This window comes from Oreochromis niloticus, linkage group LG10 (assembly GCF_001858045.2).
Source record: "Oreochromis niloticus isolate F11D_XX linkage group LG10, O_niloticus_UMD_NMBU, whole genome shotgun sequence".
Taxonomy (NCBI): Eukaryota; Metazoa; Chordata; class Actinopteri; order Cichliformes; family Cichlidae; genus Oreochromis; species Oreochromis niloticus.
Genome location: NC_031975.2, coordinates 12,888,965 through 12,913,222, shown reverse-complemented (window position 1 = coordinate 12,913,222; position 24,258 = coordinate 12,888,965). Strand labels below are relative to the sequence as shown.

The 24,258-nt window shown below is 41.3% G+C and overlaps 2 protein-coding genes across 6 annotated transcripts; both read right to left on the bottom strand.

Annotated features, from left to right (window-relative positions):
• Positions 1 to 449: 449 nt before the first annotated feature.
• Positions 450 to 11,173, bottom strand: si:ch211-114c12.2 (serine/arginine repetitive matrix protein 2). Of its 2 annotated transcripts, none has more exons than XM_005472129.3 (9): positions 11,052 to 11,173; positions 7,621 to 7,682; positions 6,739 to 7,455; positions 5,808 to 6,446; positions 2,722 to 2,837; positions 2,483 to 2,594; positions 2,220 to 2,295; positions 1,224 to 1,295; positions 450 to 1,127 (listed from the first exon to the last, which is right to left on the bottom strand). In XM_005472129.3, exons 2-9 carry the CDS (start codon positions 7,659 to 7,661, stop codon positions 987 to 989), a joined length of 1,914 nt encoding a protein of 637 aa, XP_005472186.1. In that variant the 5' UTR covers positions 7,662 to 7,682; positions 11,052 to 11,173; the 3' UTR covers positions 450 to 986. The 2 variants fall into 2 exon arrangements, with proteins under 2 accessions (XP_005472186.1, XP_005472187.1); XM_005472130.3 differs by having other exon boundaries at positions 6,769 to 7,455.
• A 268-nt stretch (positions 11,174 to 11,441) lies between these two features.
• Positions 11,442 to 23,755, bottom strand: map7d2a (MAP7 domain containing 2a). Of its 4 annotated transcripts, none has more exons than XM_019364176.2 (17): positions 23,345 to 23,755; positions 21,259 to 21,351; positions 20,727 to 20,822; positions 20,563 to 20,640; positions 19,976 to 20,139; positions 19,786 to 19,882; positions 18,709 to 18,798; positions 17,133 to 17,239; positions 16,931 to 17,049; positions 16,443 to 16,816; positions 16,210 to 16,351; positions 15,950 to 16,121; positions 15,697 to 15,801; positions 15,528 to 15,578; positions 15,277 to 15,316; positions 13,449 to 14,106; positions 11,442 to 13,350 (listed from the first exon to the last, which is right to left on the bottom strand). In XM_019364176.2, exons 1-17 carry the CDS (start codon positions 23,379 to 23,381, stop codon positions 13,092 to 13,094), a joined length of 2,682 nt encoding a protein of 893 aa, XP_019219721.1. In that variant the 5' UTR covers positions 23,382 to 23,755; the 3' UTR covers positions 11,442 to 13,091. The 4 variants fall into 4 exon arrangements, with proteins under 4 accessions (XP_019219721.1, XP_005472184.1, XP_003446819.2 ...); XM_005472127.4 differs by having other exon boundaries at positions 16,210 to 16,354; positions 20,736 to 20,822; XM_003446771.5 differs by having other exon boundaries at positions 16,210 to 16,354; positions 23,345 to 23,754.
• Positions 23,756 to 24,258: the final 503 nt, after the last annotated feature.

Below are 24,258 nucleotides of genomic sequence, written 5' to 3'. Positions count from 1 at the left end.
TCAGAGAGAATAACTCTTTTACTCAGTGTGATTGTTTTTAATGTCGCTCTTAAGTTGATCTGTTATTGTATATTTTTCACGTTTGTACAGGATATTGTATTTGTTTTAAATGTTATATACTTAAGTTGTACGTGTATTTTGACTTTTGCTGCCATGATGCCAGGTCTCTCTTGGAAATGAGATTTTTAATCTGGATAAATAAAAGACTAATAAAAAGACTTATTTTTTAAATGTATAATTACAGGATAGTCTGTATGTTTGTAGGAAACGGGAGAAAAAACAACAAACAAAAACAGAAAATCTACAGCATCTCATTTAAACATTTGTGGCATCAAGTCTCAAAACCTTTGCACTCATTAAAGGGCTACACAGTATGAAAATCATTGTATTATTTTTAAATTTTGTACATTGTTAATGTTGTTTGGGACAAAAAAGAAAAAAGGCTGAGACTGAGTGCTAAATCTCATTTTATTGAAAGTGTTTACACATTTTACAAGTAGTACCCAAGTGTCCACTGACAGACTGTTTTCTAATCAAAGACATCTCATCGTGGGTCTTTATGGACAGTAAAAGTCAGATACTAAAGTGATTTTTTTTTTTTTTTCCCCACTTAACTCTGAAATGTGACGCTGTTGGTATTAAAAAACAAACAAAAACCCCCAACAAGGACTCCCATAATCACAAGCAGCAATTACCAAATCATCTGAAGAGAGGAAAAAGCAGGGATGTATAATACAATGGCCTATGTTACAGACAATGTCAAACAAAATACTGCAGTAGTTTTACAAAGAACAAAGTAAAACACCAAAATAAACGCTTTCACAATGCAGGATGGGATTGTAGTGAAGCTTTCTGCCGTCCCCCTGACAGCACAGAGCTTGATGAGAATTTTTCTCCATCCGTGTTAGCAGAACCTTCTTACGTGTTGCTTCTGAAGCACGTATCAAACTTGAAGCCACTGATGCTTTCCAACTCACTAGTGGTCATCACCAGCGTTGCTGGTTGGGTCCTCGGTTGTATGGTGCGCGCTGACGCATCACTCTCATGTTACGGTATTTGGACACGATACTGTAACTCTTTCTGAACACTGGTCTCTGATTCGGAAAAGGACGCGGCACCAAGCTCTCCTTTTTCAAAAAACAAACAAACAAACTTGTAATGAAGAATTAGTTTTAAAGAGCGAATGCTTCTTTTCCATCAAGAGAGATGATCTCTGTACTTACCATGAGTGGTCTTCTAAAATTCCCAGACATTTCAGGGCCCATCTTCCGTGGACCACCAGTGAACTTTGTTCTCTGAAAAGCACAATGGTAAAAGCTGAGTATTTGTGCATTTGTGTGACTGTACCGTAACCACAATACAAATTCGTTTTACATTTTCCAAAACATTACTGCTGTGTTTTTAAACTAGTTTCAATGTCAGGATGCTATAAAGTGTTAATAGTTTGTCTTCATACTTCTGTAAGCTCAATATAGGTAGAGTTGGTTGATATGGACAAAACTTTTAGAAAATTATCACAATAGAGAAACAAGTCTGCATTACTAGCTGCAATAACCAGTCTATTCACCATCTCTTAAACTTATCAAAATTAAATGTTAAAATAAAATGTCCTTAAAAATCGGGAAACCTATGATTTTTGTTGTAAGTTTGAGAACGAATTAACTAAATATCTAGCATTATTAATCATGTCTTAAAAATCTGAGAACAGCATCTAAAATCATTTAGGCTTCCTTTCAGTCACCTCACACATTTCCTTTTTCTACATTACAAGTATCTGGATAAGAATACTTAGCTTCAGGTTTAGCAGATGTCCTTTTGCAGATAACAGAAACATGTCCATTATGATTGGCTGTTGTGGTGGCGTAACGACACCCTTAAGTAATGTCTGACAGGCCACATTATTGCCTGTCTGAATTTAAAAGCCTACAATTATCGACACTGACATTCTTTCCCTTCAGTAAAGTACTCTGATTGTTTTATAGCCCAGCATGAAATTTTATTATGATTTCACTGAAAACATCTACATTAACATGCAGCCTATTTAGTTTCTTTCATATGTGATGTTGCAAAGATATTTAAATATAATTATTTTACCTTATTAATGCAGACTGACATTGTTTTAAAATACAATAATAAAAGTTTTGCTGATTATTACTGTACATTTAGAGGAGTCTGTCTTTACGGATTATCTTTTCTTCAGCACTGTTTCTTTCACTCACTTGCATGGGTCCGGGTCCGGGTCCTTTCCTTAAGGGTCTCCCAGGTCTGTAGCTGTCATGCATCATATTAACAGGCCTACAAAAAACAAATAGCCATCAGAAACCTGAAGAAGACCTTATTTTTATGCTTCTGTGAAATCATACATTTTTCCCCATACAGCTAAAAGAGCATGAGGCTGTTACAGCAGTCTTTGAAAGAGACTGAACCTCCCAGTAAAGGAAGAACTCCGCCTCAAACACTGGGATAGTTCTTTCCAATGTACCTGAAGACCCTCTTATCCAAATATTCCTGTTTTCTGTCTTCAGGAGAAGATCTGGTATCACTTGACTTAGAGAGACGTCTGTGTGGTGTGGTATCTGCATCTGAACTGTGATCTAAAAACAAACAAAAAACATTTGAAGACACTGCTTAAAACAGTTGACACCTTCAACAGATTATCAGATGAAAAAAAAATATATATATATATTAGAAAGAGGACAAGTACACAAAAACCTGACTTACCACTCTTTGACTTTGGGCTGCGGCCCTTTGGAGGTGAGCAGTCCTTGGAGGAGGAGCTCGGTCCAGGTGGCCAGTGCGACAAAACGACAAGATCACGTTTCTCTATGGGAGAAGATCTGAGGGGAAAGTCACAGAGGTGGTGTTGAGAACACCAGTTCTGAACATAAATAACTTGAAATCTCTGAATAAAAACAGACCTCTACTACAAACTAAAAGAAAGCCTGTCAGCTTTTAAGTAATGCAATTTAAACCAGTAATGAACAAAACTGTTTTGTATGCTGACAATTCAAAAAGCCACGCATCGCTTGGGTACTTACAAAAAAACCCATGGAATGTCCATGCTCCTTTACTCCTATTTTTGTACCCTGAATCAATCAGTGCTCTCTTCATTTACTCAGTGATCGACAGAGGAGCCAAATGTTGGACGACGTTAAGAGATCAGCTTAGATCAGATCAAGTCTTCTATCATCCCTCTTTCACAAGTGCAGGAAGGCAATGCATTTTTCCCCCTAATGTCAGAATGAATTTCTGAAGGCTTTATAATCAGACCACACCATGTTGTTCCTTTAGTCATCTTCCGTTTTCATCATCCAAAGGGCTTCCCATGATTTAAAGGTGAGATTGGAGTCATCAAGTTATCTATAGTTCTGAAGGTAGAGGCACAGCTTGGTTTTTCTTAGTTTTAAGAGATGATCTAAAGGTTGTCTGTTCACAAACAAGTCCAGGTTTAGAGAGGACTTACTTGAGGCTTTTCAGTGCCAACAAAGGAGGCTTCCATCCAATCATACTCTTCTTCAATGTTGGGATGTTAGGTATATTGGAAGAAAAGGCTGGGATCAGTTTACCAGTTCTGCCATCGATGGGCTACAATGGCACTCAGTTTTCCTCTTCCATGGTAGTTTAAACTTACAGTTGGGTAGATCAGTGATATTCGACGGAGAATGTTTGTTTGAAACTGACAAGGTAGTGTCTTTACAGGTTGACATTCACAAGTTTGGGTTAGAGACTTTCGTTGCAGTTGCCTAGTAAAATGGCTCAAATGTTTTACTGTCCACGAGGCTTGTGATCCCCACTTTATTTGATTTGGGTCAGACGTCAGACGGGACAGGTAACCTGATAGTCCAGCTCATGTTCACACTGATTTAAATTTAAATAAATAACAAGATGTGACGCAGATGCAAAGAGAAAGCTGATCTTGTATCTGTTCCTTTTTAGTATCACATTAGGATTGAGGCGTCTTGTAATATCTTTCCATTCTTTTGCATCCATTGGTGTCATATGTATGGGCCTCACTGATATTGCGTACCTTTGTGATCTCAGTGCTTTTTCCAAAAAAATTTAAGGTGTCATATCAAGACATTTCATACAAGCAAGGGTGATCTGATATGATTTGTCCATGGCGTAGCTCTATAGTTGCCGTTGTTGATGGGATTATCCCTCATGCATTTCATTAGAAAATTTTCAAATAATTCTCCAGAACTGACATGATAGTTATGTGGGGTATGTCAGAAAAGATGGGGTGCTATGAGACCGTTTCTTATGAAGTTGTGGTGACTGCAGAGCAACAGTTCCAGCGCTTAGATCCACTGCATGAAGTGCAAGTAGCAGTTTGGCTCCTCTTCATTGTGCCGATTAGCAATGATGTAGTACCACTGAGCTTCATGGTTACGTTTGTCCAAACCATTTGATTCTGACAAGCTGATCCAGTCCTTCTGCTGTAAATGAATTTGCTTTACTTCTGTCTGACACAGAGTGGCTAAAATGCCTGGAAGTTGGGATGCTTTTTTTTGGTTGTTTTTAAAATTTTTGTTCAATTCCTTGTCTCTGGTTTTAAATTATGTTTTCCAGACTCAAGCATTAGTTTATTTACTGGATTATTTGAAGGGAACAAATTAAGGGTTATAGCTCAGCTAATTAATCACTGCAAATAAATACAAGTGTACTTCACCAGCTACTATGAACAGCAGCCATGTTAACCAGTGTCCCGAATTTATTTGATATTTACTGGCTTTTTGGTCTCTGCAATCATCCTCCACCTTGAAATTATGACTGTATGTGCAGCTTTCTTCTTGGCTCGTCTTACGATTTTTCTGTCTCATATCCTAACACCCTGAATAGCAATTAGTCATAAAACAATGTAAAGCTTTCAGATTTCTTTTTCCGCAAGGAAATACGCATTTTAAGGCAACAATCGCTGTACTAAGTGACAATCGTACCATTTTCAGGAGGCTGTGATAAAATTTCAGCCCAATGGAGCCTTCAGCAGCACAGTGACCTCGTCTTCTGATTTGCGCCATTTGTTTTGGGGTTAGGATGGGCTGCTTAACTGCTTCTTGATAGAGCATAGACATAATGTGTTTCCTTATCTGGAGAGCTGAGTTAGGAGCAGGGGGGTCGGATAGGAAGCTCTGTGCAAGATCAGAACTTGAGAATGCGATGACCACGACTGCTGTAGTATGTGTATTCGCCTGTCTCCTTCATATATATTAGTATTATATATTGTTCACCGGCATCTCTCGTGAACACACTTCTGAACACCATGTTTCCACTAAGGTGAAGCATGTAATTACAGTTTAGTTGATGGCAAATGCGGTCCTCTTCACGCCCATCATTTATCTTGTTTTGCGTACAGAGACATACTGTTTTACATGAGAGCTGTTAACATCAATTTGTGGATGACAAGGGCTTCAGAACATGCTGACGAGCACTTCTTTTGAGATCAAGTCAGCAAGTGCTGACAGAGGAATCCTTTGACAGCAAAGCTCAAATAAGTTTTCCAAACTCTTCATCAAGGGGGTTATTAAATCTTTTGGCGAAGATTTAAATTAGATCCTGTGTAACAGACGCATAAAACTTCTCTCCATCCCACTTGACAGGTAGACACTCTGATACATATGTGGTGGTATGTGAAGGTGGCATGTGAAAACATTTGTGGATTTTCATCAACCGAACCACTGCTGCACATTTAGCTCATCACGACATCTCCTTTTTCCACAGTTGGGACCCCTTTCACATAGAGACATTCTTGACCTCCTAATCATCATCATCAAGCCCCTGCGAACAGTGCAACAAGGAAAATACCGTACCTGTGCGCGCTCAAGGACCGACGAGACTCCACCTGCTCTTTTCCTGTATCAGAGTCTCTGGAAGACTTGTTGGCACTGCTTTCTTCTCTGGGGAGTGACTGTGGGGGTTTTCCCCTTCTTGTCTCCACTTTTCTCAGGGGTGCTGCATTCAATTGGAAACGTTTCTTCCTGAGAGCAAGAACAGAGCTGGCATTTCCTTGTAAAGCAGAATCACCCAGGCGAAACCTCGGTCGCACATATGGGGGTATTCTGAGCCTCATGAGTGACTCTGCTTTGACTTGTCGGCTCTTAACCAGGAAACTTCTATCCCTAAGAGACAAGGGTTTGCCACCAAATGGCCTGGGAATGCTGAGCAGTTGGGGTCTCATTCTCCGGGGCTGTTTTGCATTGCCATGCTCCATTGCTGCGTCCGAGGAGGACATGCTGATGTCTGATATCCTCCTCTTGCGGGGTCCTGCCATTTGCCTCTCCTGAGGGCCCCTGTGGTAGGAGGATGAAGGTGATGGGCCTCCTTTCCATGAAGGGGATCTGTAAGGAGGTGGGTGAGGCACATCTTGTGCCCTCTCTCTACTGTGGGATCGGCTACCCTGCCTCTCCATGGGACCACGCTGGCGCCTGGAGTCTTGCTCAGATGACCACCTGCATATCCATCAAACAATAGAGAAATCATTATAATGACAGATCCATTGCCATTTTAAGTTGGAGACGGAACTTAACGCTTAAATGACAGAAGTAAACAGGTAGGAGTAAATTTTCAAAGAGTATTTACAGGTGTGATACTCCTCAATGGCAGGTATAACCACATTTACACAGGTCCCCCCCATTAACCCCCCTCTAATAACTATGAGCTGGGACATAGTAGAAGTAATCATTACAGCCCCTTTGACTGGGAGGACTGGCCACCTTCAGGCCTCTGCTTTAATAATTTTACCCAGCTGGGCTTGCTGCTTCACGGCTGTACCTCTCTGTACACGAGCCTCTCGCATGCATCTCTCTGGGGTTCCTCTGTGACCCCGAGGGCCCATGTTGCCCATTATGTGAGAATGATCCAGCCTCGTGCCAGCGCTTCACGTTGTGACCCGAGTGTTCCTGAGTGGGCCTTTCTCTTGGACTGTAATTCCCTCGAGGGTCTCGACTCCGCTGCTCCTGATGAGGAAAGCCTGAATGCCTTTTGGGGCCTTTAAAAGATCCCTGGTAGCCTGGTGCAGAGCCTGGCCGCCTATCAGCTGGGTGGCCACGAAAATGCCTTGGGGAAGATGATCTGTGACCAGAGGGGTGACCATGAAAAGATGGACCTCTCTGACTATGATGTCCTTGCGCAGGACCATGAGATGATGACTGATGCTGGACTTGAGGGGAGCGGGTTGGCCTAGATGGAGGCAGCCGTCTCTGGCTATGGTGTGGTTCCATTTTAGGATGGTACGGTTGAAAGGAATCCTGATTTTGGGACCTCCAGTTATTAAAACGTGGCTCCCTTTGCTCTCCCATCAGAGGAACTCTTCTGACAGGTGGGGGTCGTCCTCTACCTCTGGATTCCCTCCAGTTAAGTGGAGGCTTTGCAGGGTAGCCCTGGGCATCTCTTCGACTTCTAGAACTGGGGTTGTAATTGCCTTCATTGTGTCCAGTAGCATGACTGTCTCCATAAGGTCTAACAGGACACAAGAAACACAAAAACTGGTAAGTTCCACCAAACACTTTAAATCATTTGAAAAATGAAGTTCAGAGTTCACGTCAAGTCATTAACTTATTAACTTTATGATGAACATAACACCAGGTGATGTTAGTGCAACTAGATACAACTGAAAGACATTACCTGGGCTTTAAGCGTGGTGGTCCAAAATGCGTTCGGACCATCTTTGGCAGACAGCGAATAATCTATGGACAGAAAGAAATTGAAATCATTGACCCTAATGAGATGTAATGCTAGACTGTCAAAGAGGCCTATCCTGACTTCTCAGCCATCCACAATTAATGGGTAACTTTTACGTCCCCCCCTAAAAAAAAAAGCTGAGTTGCAATTTGAACTGGTTTTCTTATACTCACTATTTCTCTCTCTCTCTTTTTTTAATCTCTCATGTTTTAAATGATTTTGGTTATTTTTTTTAAAAGCTGCTTAAATGTCTATTTCTTATCATTCTAATAAAAACGCAATTAAAAACATGTCTGAAATTTGTTTTCATTGCTCTAAAATACCAAGTCTAAACTCAGTCATTTAAATATGGCTCTATACTTAGGAGCAATTAGGGCTGTGCGATATGACCAAAATCTCATATCCCGATATTAAGACATCTATCGTCCGATAACGATATAAATCACAAAAATGTAACATTTTCTGTAAATTCTGTGAATGTCGGGCAGCTCGACTTGCATGAAGTGTTTCCAGCTGGGCGTCGCGTACCTGGAGTCGAGTGTTTTAACTGATGCATGAAACGATACATTTTTAGACATAGGTTGTAACAGCCGCCGTTTTCTTTGTGAGTATTTATTACACAGCGTGCTGCGGGGAAAAGCCTGTTCTAATGTTTGAGTCTAAGGTTTATTTTTTAGCACCTGACGGCTCTTTTTTGCTTCTCATCCGTAAATACTCTGCATCTTTCACGTGATTCAGTTTATTTTGAAAAGTCTCAACAGGATCTTGAGCTTTATTGTGAAAGGTTTATGTGGAAAATAAACAAGCGGACACGAGGTGGTTTTACCGTCGTTGTTGCTAACGACAACGCATAAAAACAAGCGCTTGTCCGTCTGTAGTGCGGTTATATTAAATATAAGAGCAAGAGAGAACTTTAGGAAATTAATATAGCCACTACAGTGACTAGTGCTGGGCGATATGGAAAAAATATTTATCACGATATGAATTATTTTATATCACGATAACGATATATATCACGATATACCACCTGACCTGTGGTCATCTGGAAAGTATGCAGTCTTTAAACAGCGAATGGAGAGGGTGCAGTCTTTGTTCTGAGTTACTGTAAAGCATGTCGCAAATCCGGGTGCACGTATAGCAGCACCATGTTGCGAAACCACAAGACAGTTTCTTTGCAAAAAATATCATTTTTTTTATACTTTATTTTCTCTTGCATAAAGTTAAGAGTATGTATAGTGAGAAGACAACACTAATATATTTGCACAGGCTATTTAACCCTTTAAGACCTACCATAGAACCAAGTCCGCCAGAGCTTATCTTTACATTTATTTATTTTGAGTGTCTTCATAGTTTTATTTTTGAGATACACAAATTTTTATATACTACAGGAAAAATGAAAATAAATAAATTCAAATTTGCAAAAACACAGCATGTGCATCAAAATAAACTATTTACAACAGTGCAATTTGACTTCTAAGCATCCCAGAAACGATACAGAAGAGCATAAAGTCAAACATGACTTTTAAAAATACCAACATAGACTTTGAAGCTTAAAAAACTACATTTTCCGCGAAAATGACGTCACTTCCGGTTTCGGACAGGTAATGGCGGACATAAGATAGTTCGCGCTGACTTATATTCCAATGTAGGAAGTGTTATGAACAGCTGATCGGATCGGCAAAGCCTGTTTCTGGAATATTGTGTTTTTGTTGCTGCAAGTCTGGAATATTATGTTTTTGTTGCTGGAAGTGCTTTTCATGCAATTTTTTGCAAAGCTATATGTGGAAGAAAACCGTGACCTCGGGCAAGCTAATGGAATAAGATGTAAGTACAACTCCTATGGTTTCATATGCAAAAAAAACATTATTGCGCTACCTTACATGGTTACAGTTGTACAGGGATTTAAAAATAGTTAGGGAAAACGGAGTTTGCCTGCTCCGACCGGTTGTAAAGGGTTAATGATATATTTTATGTAATAATTTGTAAAATTCGGGTTAGAAACGATAGAAGACAAATGGCACGATAGACACTTTTTCATCGTCCACACGATATATATCGTCATATCGCCCAGCACTAACAGTGACCATCAAAATAATGAAAAAAATATTGCCGTAAACAGTTTATTTTGCGACACCACGAAACAAACAATAGCGTGAAATGAAACGATAGACGTTTTTATATCGTCATCCGATATATATCATTATATGGAACAGCCCTAGGAGCAATTTCTTAAAGTTACTTTATAAGCATAAACGATGATGGGCTAAGCTCATTCTGCATTTTTTCAGTACACAAAGGAGCTGAACATGGCAGCAACCCCACACCCAGTGATTTGGATGGGTGATACAAAGACAAGCAGACATGTGCAACATCTAAGATTGACAGATATATAGTAGAAATGTAGTTTAATTATAATGCGACAAGAACCCCCCCCCCCCCCCCCCCCAAAAAAAGAAACCCCAAAACAAAACAATGACGGAGAGATTTCCTTGAGCAAAAGTCATCATTAGTTATTGGAACAGTGGAATATCATTACGAATCTAAAGTGAAATTTCCATTAAAAAATACAAAGGAGTATTGCTCGCTAGTATACAGTATTACAAAAAACTGCAAAAACAAAACAAAACAAAAAGCCAGCGAGAGAGAAAAAGAGAGGGTTTTCTTTTAGCGCCGACTGCTTGTCGTTTCTAACGAATATGTCGTTTATATTCGCCTAAATTCATCATGTTTAGAGCATCCCAGTCATGAGAATAAGTAAGAAATTGCGATAACACCGCCATGAAGGGACCATGTTTCCCACACCTCCTTTTACCAGAGCCTCTTGGCTCATTGTGGCGTCCCTAATTAAACTCGACGGCTAAACAGTTTGCTACGAAAAGACAAAAACCAGGCGACCTCCATTAATACAGGCTTGATTGTATCATCGTAAATTCTAACTTAAAAGTAGCACGCGTAGGCTGGGTGGGTTTACCATGGTGGCTACCGTTTTAGTTACGTTCAGGAGCAGAGCTGACCGTGCTTCCATTTTTGGCATCAGCTCGCTTCAGCTGTTGGTGCAAATAACACCAGACAACCACGGGTGAAAACCACCCCACGCCAGGCCCGAGTACATCGCCTCAATGTTTTGACTAGGTCAACATTTGTTTTTGTTTTTTTTGAAAAAAAGAAGAAACTAAAAGCGCATCTAATTGCAAAGTTAGCTAAGCATAGCTAGCTACTTGGGATATTTCGTTAGTTGGTAACGTCCCTACGCTAACCTTCCAAAATGACATTCACCCGAATCCTTTCAAAGGAGTAACAACACGTTACAAAAAAAAAAATAAAACAAAAGGTTCACCAATGCGTGCAATTCGGCCATTTCGAGAGGTACTTACCTAAACGCAATGGAAGAGTGAAAGACGAACGCTGCGCACAACACAGCACTCGCCGCCTTACAGCCTTCTTCTTCTTCTACTGCTTCTTCTTGTATTTTTTTCGGCAGTTAGCGAAAAGCTTAAAGGCGCAGTAGCGCCACCTTCTGTGTCATGACGCTATCGGAGCAATCATTTTAGTTTAGCATAAACTGAAGGATATCCTACCCACCGCAAGAAGTCAGTAAATAATCAACGCGAAACAGGCAGAAAAAATGTTATCAACACGGTGCAAGTAAATAAGCATAGTCATTGTTCATTTCAGGGTTTACAGACTGCTGAGAGCTTATGATCCTCAGCACCAGTGCTTCATATAATAGGCACACATGACCACAGAGCCAAAAAAAGTCGAAATTCTCAGTTTTGCGCTTTATTGTTTCAGATATCCATGCTAATCATGCACAATGTCTACAGTAATTACATAAGCTGAGTGACTGACACTGGTTTCATGTATAGCAATGAGCAAGCGTGAATACTTCTTTGATGTGGCTTTGTGTATTATTAGTTCATATCCATTTTCCAGTCCTCCAGCTGTTTGAATATGCAAAATATATATAGATGTGTATATCAAACCATAACTCAGATATATGATTTATATTTCAATGTGGCTACTTTGCATAAGACTGTTATATGGCCACTGATTTGGGTTGTTTGACAACAAAAACTAAATGTCACTTCTTAACTGCACTGAATGTCGACATTACTGTCTGCACCATGGCAGACATGATGCATTTCAAACCAAGTTTCAAGTGTTACAGGTTACAGACACACAACTATCCCAGTGGTCATGTTGAGATAAACACAAAATAAGCAGCTGCTCAGTCCCAGATAAGGCATCTCTACTGAAAATACATTTTAACACAATACAGAAAGTGAATGTCACTGAATTGTTGAAAAAGTGTTCATGATCTCAGATGTAAGGGGGGGTCAGCAGTAAACAGTATCTTTAAAGCTACAAGCCAGATCATTTGCAAGTCGCTCAGCAAACATTCCTGTCCCTGCGCCCTTCAGTCCTATACGTCAGTATCCAGACATAGAGGGAAATTTCTGTTTCACAGATAATATATCTTTAATATCTCTAATATATCTTTTTAAATAACAGGAAGTTTAAGGCTGCCTTGCTTTCTTGATTTCTGTATATTTGTAGAAGACTGGTTCTGCTCTGCACAATACTGGTACTTTCTTTGCATTGATGACATGACTTGTTTTTAGTTTGCTGCAACATTCAAGTTTACTTGGAACTTTTTTAAGGTCATTTCCCTCCTCATTTGCATGCAGTTAGAAAGACTTGAAAAGGGAATAAAGGGAAAATATCAAGATTATTGTTTGCTGGGAGAGACAGTAAATAATACATAGTTGGAGTAGTCTGCCTGGATTTTAGTTTGTTACTTGAATCCAATATCAATACACACACCAGTAACATTGCCAGTTAGCATTAAAAATAAACCTGTCATGAACATTAAATTGTCTTGCCTTCCCAGCAACACTTTGAAGATCATTTAAAGGCTTAGGAGGGTGTTTGGAAAGGCTACAGTCATCAGTGCTCCGAGCAGGCTTTAATACAACATGAAAATGAACTGGGAGCCAGTAAGGAATCTGTGCAGGGCAAGCTCTTCCCCAGCTAATGTAATTAAGTAATAGTATGTTTTTGAAATTTTTCTAGTATTCAAATCCCTGATACTTTTTTCTCCATTGTGTCACACATCTACTGACTGTCTTTCATAAGTGGATACTTGTCCTCAAAACAAGAACTGCAGATTCACAACAGCTGTAACACAGTCATTTGCTATGTTATTACTAAATAGGAGATGTTTTGTTTATATTGAAGGTCATATTGTACATTTTTAGGTCAATCTCTATGGCTCTATTCCCATTACTTTAATGACACAAGAGCACATAGTCAAAATGTGACATCCTGTGAGCGTATGTGTGCCTGTGTGTGAGAGACAGACGGAGAGGACAGAGACAAGGCAAGCAAGAGAGGAAGAGAAAGGAATTAATCGGCTACTTGATGCTTAGTTTATTCGAGGACGGAGGTGCCATCCCAATGAGCTTTGAGTCTGAGACGGGACTGACGACACCCTCGATGAGGTTCTTGTTGCAGTCACCGATGCTGCTTTCAGAGGACAGTTTAGCATAGGTGACGCTCCCTGTCAGGTCCATCAGCTCTTCGAGGGCCCGGGTGTTACTCATGCCACTGCTCTGGATTTCATTGACAGGCGAGAACTCTGGGATCGAAATGAGTTCTTCCTTTGAGGCCGGGCTGAAATATGACAATATGAGAAATCATATATATTACATATTCACACAGTCTCCCCCCCCCCTCACACTTTAGTAATAAAATGTTACCCGATGACTCACCTGACTTCCATCGACTGCACCTCATCGCAAGACCCTGTGTGCTTCACATTGAGTGGCTCCAGCTTGATGACTGGTGGTGACAGGTTTCCCATTGGCAGGGGTTTCACAGGAGGTCTACCAACCCCAAGCTGGGACCCTCCTTTATCCTTTCCCCCAGCTTTGTCAGCTGCTGGCACATCCACGCTCTGCTCTTTGCTTGCTTCAGCTGTTGGAGCATTCTTCTTCAAGGCACTTCCTCCACCCTTTCCTCCACTGTTCATCACAACGCCTTCTCCCCTCAGCTTTGTGGGTTCTTTCATGATTTGGTCTGTGACATTAACACTTGCTCTGTGCTGCTGGTTTACATTCATTTCCATCTCTCCCCCCTCTTGCTGGAGTACACAGGCTTTGGCTACTTTAAGTTGGCTGCTAATCTCTTCCCTGGTTTGTCTTGTCTCAGATTTCTTGTCAGGAACACTGTGCGTCACAAGATGAGTGTTGTTTTTTACTTGCTTCTGATTGTCCATCTGTGCTGCTGCTGCCGTGACTGTGTCCGTCTTCCCGAGAGCAGTGTCCTTTATTTTGACCTGAACTATGACCTGCTCTTTAACCTGAAAGTCAACCTTTTTGGTTGCTGGCTCTTTAACCTGAGCATTGCTTTGAATAGTCTTTATATTACCTGTGAAGAATTAAAAGATTTATTTTTTACAGTGGGCTTTCCTTTGTGCCGACTGTCCAGTTCAACATTAACATTTAATTTAAGTTTTAGCAGAAGATATCACAGATGTCATTACCGACAGCATCGGCTTAGCAGGTAAAAAAAAAAAAAGGGACAGCTCAAATAAAGCATAAGCTCAGACTGTGCAGAGCAGCCTGCTGGAGACAGAGCTGAATAAATCTTCCAAGGGCATTTTCAAGAGCGGCTAATTTTACAGTCAGCTCCCTTGGCACTTCACTGAAAGGTGCCCTTTCAGCACCAGGAAGGAAGTCCTTGTCTCCTCATATGCCACCAAATGTTGCAGAAACACCATGAAAGATTTTAAATGCATAGAAATGTGGCTTCATCAGCTGAGGGTGACACTCATTCTTCTGAATAATCAAAGCCAAAGCACCAGAACAAGCCAAATCATAAAAATGTAGATGCTGTGGCACATGCTGAAAATTAGCTACTGCAAATTCATTCAAGCTAAATCAGTGGTTCTCAAAGTGGGGTCCGGGGGAATATCCATAGCCATTGGGGTGTGAGTAAGTACACTGTACATAGGAACCATTTTCAACTATGTCACCTTTGGGCCAATAGAAACTGAGAAATGATCATGATACATCTGTCATTTCACTCAGGGTAAAACAAGCCCTTCTCACTGTTGCATAGCTTGGTTGAGTTGGCTGACATATTGAGTTTGGTTTTCCTGAGAGCTGAAACGGGATGGCCAGTATGCACTATGTGTCGTCAGACGTAAATGAAGTCAGACAGGAAGACAACTTTGTATTTGGATCCTAGCAGCATTAAGGGTATGCTGAAAATATACAACTGCTTTGCACCTAAACCAACTGAAATGCGTTGGTGTTTAATACCATAAGACAGGCGTGGAAACACACAGTTGCAATGACATTTTGAATGGGACTGTTAGAAGCTGGTGGCTTATTGATGCTGGGACTACGAGGGGGCCCTTAGAAGATGTGCTCCCTTGTAAGGAGCAGCTGCCCTGGCACCCAAAAGTTTGAGAACCCTTGAAATAAATCATAAACCTTGCATGCCCTGTTTGCTTCTTTACAGCAGAGCACAGTAAGCAGGACCAGCAAGCAAAACTTAGCGAATCAGCAGGGGGGGACTGAATAACACACTAACCTGGTGGCGAGACGCACTTTGTCTCCACCTGTTCCTCCGTCTGATTCAGCGCAGAACAGAGACGATCAAGTAAACATTTAAGGCAATCAGGACACACAACCAAAGTATCACCAATGATAGAATTTAATAAAGATAACAACATGAGAAAGTTGTAGTAAATTAAAGTCAAAAGAAAAAAATATCAAACAGTCAGCAGGTGCTTAAAGGCAGCAGGTCTACTGTATGAGAACAGAAGCTGTCTCTTACAGTACCTTCAAATCAGCTTCACCTTTCCTAGTTCTCTTCATAATCTCCTCAATCCTCTGGAAAAGAATATCAATGTTCAATCACTATGAGAACTTTCCAGATATTCAAACAGATATTTCAAGAGAAGAAATGCAATCTGAATACAGCAGTTGATTTGTCTGTGTCTAAAATAACCTTTTTTCTTTGTTGCCGCTCCTCTTCCTCTTGCTGTGTCTGCAGTTCTCTGTCTTGCCGCTGACGCTCCACATCCTCTTGAGCCAGGACTTTGGCTTTTTCTCTCTGTTGAGAGCAAGAAGATCCATACATAGCCAAAGACTGCAATGATCTACACAGTAATCCAAAATTTTAAAGACAAGAAATCTACAAAAATCTAATTCCAGATTAATTAGCGATAATAACAGTCCAGCACTTTATAAAGACCACTGACCTCTCTGTCCATCTGGGCCTGTAGCTCCTTCTCCTGCTGTTCCTTCTTTCGTTTCTCTTCTTCTTGTTTCAAATGAGCATCTGCCTCACTCTTTCTTCTCTCCTTCACTTGCTGATTCACTGCCTCCTGCCGTTGCTGCTCCTGTGCAAGTTGCTTCCGTTCCTCTCGTAACCTGATCCACATGCGTATGAATTTGTCATCAACATTTTTTACATTTATACCAGTCCTTATTTAAGGTCATTCCAGATCAATAAGCTCACCTTCCTTCTTCTTCTTGCTGCTCCCGTTTTTTCTCCTCCAGTTCTTTCTGAGCCCGAGCCTGGCGCCTACGCTCAGCCAGCAACCTGCTAGCCTCCTCTGCATTTGATGTGCCAGCAGCCACCTTGCCTGTGCATGGTGCTGCTTCTATCACACAAACAAAGATGGAGTGAGACTCTTCCATATGTACTAAAACTGAATGTAAAGGGGAAAAAATGAAACTTATAGAATCCACCTTTTTTCTTGTCTCCATCCTGAAAATTGCTCTGTGTCATCTTCTCTAAGGGATCTCCTTTGGAAGTCAGCTGGTTCCCTCTTTCAGGCGACTGACATTTTTCAATGGTGTCTCCTTTGAGGTACTTATCGGAGGATTTGGTTTTAGCGATTTCAGTACTGGCCATACTCTTCTGAGGTGGTGGAGATGAAATTAAGCTGTTGATGTCGGCGCTCTTTTTCACTGCAGTCTCAGCTTTGGTGTGCTCGCCCTTTTTTCCCACCTTGTCATTTCCTGTTTTTTTATCATCACTCGGGTTGGGGCGCTGTCTTGTCGGAGAGTAATGGTACTGATGTGCATTGCTAGGAGACTGGGCACGAATCCTAGATGGTAGCCTGCACACAGAAGGAGATGTCCAGCTTAAGAATATAGTTTTATAACAAACTGAACAAAGTACTGCTCATGCTCAGAGATACATTTGCCCACCTTTTACCAGCAGTTTAGCTTACTTGGAAGGGGTGGGAGGGGAAGCCAAATGTTTGGTGAAACTGGCAGGAGATTCAGATCTTCTCACAGGGGACCCACAACCTGGGGATGCAGTTCTTCTCTCTCTGCGCAGCCGCTCTTTCTGTAAGAAGTGTTGGCTTCATTTAAATCATAGCCTGTATCCACTAATGTCTCGTTCTTAAAGATGTTGTGTCAAGGTCTAACCTTTGGGGTGTTGGGAGTGGACTGAGAGCCTCCCTGAAGTCCAGCTCTGTTCTGATCTACACGGTTCACTGAGGTGTGGAAAGGTGACCTGTGAGGGCTGCAGGGTGCTGCATGATGACAGAAATGATACTTGGTGAATGATACTCACTGATAGAGAGATAAAGATACAGCAGTAGGAGTAGGAGTACTGGACAGCGGGTGCTGCATACAACTAAAGCTTACACACTTATTTTTACAGCAAAAAATAAGCTACACAGTATCAGAGCTGGAGGCATTCCTTTTTTTTAAACACTGCATTTCCTCTCTCTGATTAAAAAGAAGGCATCGAGCTTTCAGCTTAGGCTAAGCAAAGTCTAATGTAGAAAACATTTCACTGCATCTGCATTTTTGTGGTTCAGCCATCAGTCAGACATAATAAGGTATTAACACTTTCATTTTAGCAATTAACCCATGCACTACAGTGCACTACAGTGCAGCATGATGCAACCCAACGTGGCAGTACAGTGGCTGTGAAAAACAGTGCAGAAACCCACTCCCAACATTTGGTTTGTGACTGCAAATGAAAACAGACACAGATTTTTGTGCAAACTCAAATTACAAAAGCAAAGGCCCTAAACACTGACCACCTTGCAACACCCACGTCATATTTTTTTGCCATCCTTTGCACCTTGTCATCAAGATGAGCAGTCTCTAAGGAGTGCAGTCATCTCAGTGTGGCTGTATCTGTGTCTATTTTTGTGCACATATTTTTATTCTAGGTCACGTACGATTAATCTCTGAAACCGCCTGCTCCAGGGACCCAAAGGCAGCACCACTTAGCTGCTCTTACTCTGAAAACCTAATTTCAGGTTATCACAATAAAACACCCCAACCCATCTGGAAACTCTGAAAACACCCTCCAGCATTTCAGATCCAGGATCCAGAGTTTAACTACATAATTTAAATACTAATCCAGAAGTTGTTTTCTGGATTACAGGAATGTCTCTGCCACAGTGAAACAGCAAAAATCTCATATAGAAATGCTTAATTAAGCTTGATGATGATGAATTAATGGAGGAAACAAGTTTAAACTAACAAGATTCAGTCTGTGAAAAAGCTGACACTGTGCACTTTTATTGTCCTCTTTCTCCTGCATGGTGTTCTACTCGCAGATGTGCTGCTGAGTTGGCAAAGAAAAGCAAACTGGAATATTTCTGCGTGCATTTATGTGAAAATTACGTTACATCAGATTAAGACAAGTATTTTAGGATAAATGTTTAGAAATATGACAGCAAAACCTTTTTTTCTGATAACATCTTTGTCTTGATTTCAATCCCTGAAGGCATAGTACTGTGTTCACAGTGCTGTGCCTCTATGCTGTCTTTGCAAATAACTCAAATGTAAAAACCACTGCAAAAACATTCACAATGAGGCCTGCAAAACATACAAAAGCAAAGAAGCCATAAAACTGAGCAACAGAGTAACTTAACAGGCGTGCGTTACAGAAAGAAAAATTTGCCGGACACACAGCACACGGTAACTCTTGGATGAACAGGTGGGGTAATGGATTTGGGAGGCAAGGGGGGCTAAACTTTACCAGATTCGCTGACAGCAGGAATGGGGGAGGCAATGCCATGGGAAAAGGCGGAGGCAGCAGAGAGAGGGAGTGGGGCATTCTCACAGTCACCTATAGGCAGCGGGCGGAGCAGAGCAAACAGAGCATTTATGAACAGTTTATCTGAGCAATTCCTCATCCAGTTGTAGAGACCAGCAGGGATGCTGTGAAGCCATGTAACAGAAACACTTTTTTCCTTTAATTTAAAGCTGCTTGTAGTTTTTGCTTATTTTTGAGTGTATAAACATGGAGTTAGTGTATCAGCTACTTTGCTTCATTCATTTGCAGACGTTTAAACAGACAGTTCTCTCCAAAATGAAACTGACATATTTTTATTCTCCATAGTGCTATTATCCATCGTCTTCCCTTGTGTAGTGCCAAAAAATACACATAAAAGCGAGGTGTGTCTTTCCAGAAATCATGTTCCTGATGCTCAATAGAAATCCACAAACGTTATTGGATGCAATTTATTTTCTGTCTATCAACCCACACCTGCCTACCGTATCACTGTGTAGAAGGGTGTGTGTATCTACCTATGACGACAGACTTGCGTCAGTGTGACAGGATGTAAACATTAGCCCCCGCTCTCCCCTCAGCTGAGCTCTAATATCAGCTATACTGTGCATGCTTCTTTTGGTTGGCAGGTGTAGCTTAGTAGAAAGAAAATAGTTCCTACATGAAACAAGGTTTGGATTTTTTTCCTGGAAAGAGACAAAGTTGCATACGAATGAGGATGGGGGGACATTTGTCACTACCGAGCAGAGGAACTGTCCTTCAAGAAGATGCTGATTAGCGATACACACGTGCTGTGTAATTCCACCATGTCTTTGCAGAAAAACAGGAAAACATCTCTGTTCATGCGTATTTCAGCAGCCAGGCTGTCAGCCATGATCAGCCCTCTTTAACACACACATAGTGTTTTCCTGTGTTATGTTATCTAACAGAAATACAGCAAAATGTAGCTGCAGTGTCTTTTCAGTATCCTGCTATTTCAGACCATCCCACAATATGCTTCCATGCTTCTGTGTTCTCAGAAAAAAAACCCCAAACTACTCTTACCTGCTCCTTGATGGTAGCCTCTGCTGCAGCGTTTTGTCCTCTGCTCCAGCTGGAGGCTGCGCTCCAGAGAGCGTTTCATCAGGGCCTCGAGCCGCTCCTGAATGCAGCACAGCAGAGGTGACTTTTACACAAACACTACAACTTCACCATACTCACTGATCACAAACACACAAGACAATAAAATGCTGACCCGCTCCTCCTCGAGCTGCTGCCTCCTCTTTTCCTCCACTGCAGCTCTGCGAAGATCCTCTTTCTGCCTCTGCTCCTCCAGCCGCCTCCAGCGTTCCTCCACTGTGCGTTCATACTGCAGCCGAGCTCTGCGCTCCTTCTCCCTGATTAGCTGTTCCCGGGCCGCTGAGAGAGACAGAGTGTCTTTTTGCTCTTTGCTTGTTCATGCATCACACATACCATGACTTTCCTTCTCTTTAGTACATTGGTTTAGTTTAATTTAATTTGGTTAAGTTGAGCTTGTGTCTCTATCCATGCCCAAGATGAAATCATGAAGTGAGAAAACCCTGTCATCATGAGGTCACCACTGGTGCTGCGGGATTATCTGTGAGTAGGAGACCTACTTTTGCGGACTTTCCTATCTTAAACTCTCTAAAGTGACACAGCACATCATATCAGAAACCCAGTGAACTCAAAGTGCATCCTCTAGCCCTTCTATAACCAATTAGACTGCAGAAGAAGGAGGGAAAAAACGACTGACTGAAACTGGAAAGGAACGAAATGCCAGAGGCCAACAGAAAACAAAACAAAAACCAGGACATCACCTACCCAGGCTTCTCTCCCTCTCCTCTCGCCGCTCCTTGGCTAAACGCATCCTGTCGTCTGTCTTCAAGTAACCCTCCAGAACTGAAAGAGGAAAGATATTAGAGAGCAAAAACAGGGCAGTGGCAATAAAAGAAAAAAATAAAACAAAAACAAAACTTGAAACTTACTTGGTTTACCTCCATGGTTGCTGCTGACATTAGCAGGTAGGTGGGAAGGGGAAGCGTGCCCATTCATGTGTAGCTTCTTCTCTGTGTTAGATGGGGCTGGTTGGAGGGATGGAGGGAAAGGACACTCAGCTTTGCATGAAGTGGGCTGACATCAGTGCACTGCTACTTTCTCATCAGCAGAGGGAAACATTCATTCAGCTTGATTAGGGGCTACTGTGTGGCAAAATGCTCAGTCAAGAAGTGCCAAAACAAGCAAGACAGGGGAGGAAACTATCCTCCATGTGGGAGTGAGTCCACATATGCTGACTGTCGCTTTTTGTTATTGTTGCTGAGCGTTCACAAGCCGCTCCTCCATTCACCGATAACAGCGAGGCCCTCAAGCACGCTGCCCTAATATTCGCAGGCCTACAGTCTATAAGCAATTGTGCAAAAGTCCAAATGATTGGAGAGTAAGTGAATTTAATCCAGATTAAACAGATTAATGGAAGGAAAAGTGTGATTTATGTGACAGAAGCCAGAGAGGATTACTCACTGTTTTTTCCAGTCCGGGCTGGAGAGCTGTGACTGTTTGTTGGAGATTTCTTGTCAGGAAGTAGAGTGATGGATGGCGGTGCCATCTTTTCACCTAAAGCACAAAACAAAGCAACACTTGGTGCGCTCATCTAACGATACGGTCATTTTACTACATCAATGTCACAAAATCACTGCGTGAATGGAAAACCTTGCCTGTGTACTTATATTGGTAAATACACTGGAGTGAACAGGATTTATGAAGAGGTTTTAAATATATATATCTCTATATATATATTTAAAAAATTCCTATTATAGTCATTCTAATCCTTTTTGGTCCATTAAAGTATGTTTATGGAACTTTGATGTCATATTTGTGACAATTTCTGCTGCTCTCTTGGCCAGATTTATCTTGAAAAACATATTTTTATTCTCGCGGACACTTTCCACCCAGATAAATAAAGGAAATGTAACAGTCACTTTGCCAAAAACTGATTGGAGCTTCTAACATGTGACAGTAATATTCCTTTTTCGTTCAAAGTAACTTCATGAGAGATATGTTTGGGATATTTTTTCACACATTATAGGCCAAAAAGTCATTTATAACACTTTAAATTCCCACAGTCTATTTTTGCACAACACATGAACACAGTCACATGATGTGTTCTCATTTTAAGTCTTTTCCCTTAATAAATAGAGTGACACCCATAAATTAGAGTAATAAGTCAGAATATAAACCCTTTCGGATTTTAAGCTTTAGAACAAATAGATTTTCTAAAAGTTCTAGAGTCAAAACAAACACATTAACGATCAAATATTATCCTGTGAGATGATTATTGTCCTAAAATGAATCCTGAAATAAGTCAGTAGCACATCATCAGTGTAAAGCCCAGCCATGAAAATTTTTAATTCCACAGATTCACTCAATCGATCTGTGCGTCGCTGGCTGAAATGTCCTCACACAGCCAGTCGCTTCACTTCATCAAGTGAATTACTTCCTTTCCAGTCAGGGCTTTTATTGCCTGCTGAAATCTGGCAGACAACACAGACTCCTTTTTCAGCATGATCTGACTGACATCAGACACGAGAGCTAAACGTTAATGCTCAGCTGACTTCATTAAACATATCCCTGCGCTCACTCATCGATTTGTAACATTTCCATGATGACATGAGCTCTTTTATTGGTCACAGGTAAGTCTACCTCTGAGTAAGGTGGTTGCAATTATTTACTGTAGCTTTTACAGCTTTGAGGGTAATAAAGACCAGGCTGTCTCTGTTTTATGGAGGAGCCTGTCAGATTATTCTTAAACATTAAAAATACATTTGTGTGTATCTATCTATATGTAAATTTATATATGTGTGTGTGTGTGTGTGTGTGTGGAAGCTGAAGAGCTCATGGAGATGAAGTTGCTTTAAAAGCATTTAGAGGTGTAAATATTGAGTTCTTTCATCTTTCTCCTGTATGAAGCAGTGAACTACAGTGACACGGCACATCTTTCGTCATGATAGGTAATTTGATTATTGTGCATCAGGGATATTTCTCCTCTTTCAGGGTGTACAGGGTGGAAACTAAACAAAGTGAAAGCTTATTGTTCAGCTTATTGCTATTTTTATTGCACAAAGTCTGAACAGAAATGACTTCTTGTAACATCACCCACAGGCCTCTCTTGTACCTCCACCCATTTGGACCTTTTTGAGCGTCGTCACAGCAAACAAAACAAAAATAATGGTAATAATAATAAAGAGCAAGATGGGTTCAGCATGGGACCCCCTATCAAAGCCCTAGCATTGATATCTACCCCCACACAGCTCACACAACGACAGAAACACACAAAGAAACAACGCATTCCTCTCGCTCGCATTTACTCCGGATTAGTGATTTAGCTTTTTTTCAATGAAAGTGAGGTCGGGCATGCACTTTACAGACATTACCGCCATCCCCACAGTGGCTATTAAGTGAGAGAGAGAAAAAAGACGCTGGAGCTGGATCATCACCGCACAGCGTCAGGCAGATAAAGCAGCAGCGCTAATATGAGTTGCGTCATGCATGAGTCTGCTTTAAATCCACGACGAGGAGCGTAAACAAACCCCACATACATCAGGCTTACCTGTGACTGCGCCGGATGAGGCGACTGTTTTCGCCATGGTAGCTATTACAGTCAGAACAGCCTACACCCAAATGTCATCCAAAGCGGGCTACAGTGATGCAGCACGGCGATCCGTTTCCCTCCAGCAGCACTGATAATCGCAGCCACGGCGGACCAACACGAACACACAGCATTCAGCGAGGTGCACTGAAGGTCGCTATGCGGCTGTGGTGAAACGTGGATGGAGGAGAGAGAGAGAGATGCTGCTGGAAATGAAGTGGCAATGATAAAGCGTATACAAACCCCGTGTGCTCGCCAAACCACAGAGTGCGTCTGCACGGCGTGAGCGCGCACTCATTCACGGGCCGTCACACATTACCGGCAGATGGAGATTTCCACTCAGTGCAAACAGCAGGCGGGCCCAGAGTGAGCACACTTTGACGCAACGACAGATTGCGGGGACACTATGTATAAGCAATGTGTTGTTGTTGTTGTTAATTGTAATAGCCTCGTTTCAGCAAAGAGAATTTATATTAAGCTAAACCTGCGTGTCACACAACTCAAGAAAAGACTCGTTATTGTGACAGTGATGCTCATACAGCACTTCACTCATGATACAACATTTTTTTTATTTTATTTTTCAGCATTATGCAATATGCTGAGCATTGCAATTTATCAACTTTCTTTTTGAGTTAAATTCTATCAGCATCTGTTTATTCCCACAACAAAACCATCTCAATTGTGTTGTTTTTTGTTGCAAAATGACATTGTCAAGCACACCATCGCTAAAACCTGCCATAAATGTTGCCATAAGACAGATCCAGTCTGTCCACAGTCTGAGACTGAATGTGGTGAAGTTGGCAATTCCATGCAATCTGTTTCTGATAATACAGCAACTAATTGTGTCAAACAGTTGAAAATCACACATCTGTCGC

What these genes read in the sequence shown, in the direction of transcription:
- si:ch211-114c12.2 (XM_005472129.3), bottom strand. Translation starts at nt 7,661, where the DNA reads ATGGTCCGAACGCATTTTGGACCACCACGCTTAAAGCCCAG. An exon ending in GAAGCAGCAAGCCCAGCTGG is followed by an intron (nt 6,447 to 6,738) that starts GTAAAATTATTA and finishes ATGGATATGCAG; the next exon opens with GTGGTCATCTGAGCAAGACT. An exon ending in CCGGACCCGGACCCATGCAA is followed by an intron (nt 1,296 to 2,219) that starts GTGAGTGAAAGA and finishes TGTGCTTTTCAG; the next exon opens with AGAACAAAGTTCACTGGTGG.
- map7d2a (XM_003446771.5), bottom strand. Translation starts at nt 23,381, where the DNA reads ATGGCGAAAACAGTCGCCTCATCCGGCGCAGTCACAG. An exon ending in CCACTCCCAACACCCCAAAG is followed by an intron (nt 17,050 to 17,132) that starts GTTAGACCTTGA and finishes CACTTCTTACAG; the next exon opens with AAAGAGCGGCTGCGCAGAGA. An exon ending in AGGCCCAGATGGACAGAGAG is followed by an intron (nt 15,802 to 15,949) that starts GTCAGTGGTCTT and finishes TGCTCTCAACAG; the next exon opens with AGAGAAAAAGCCAAAGTCCT.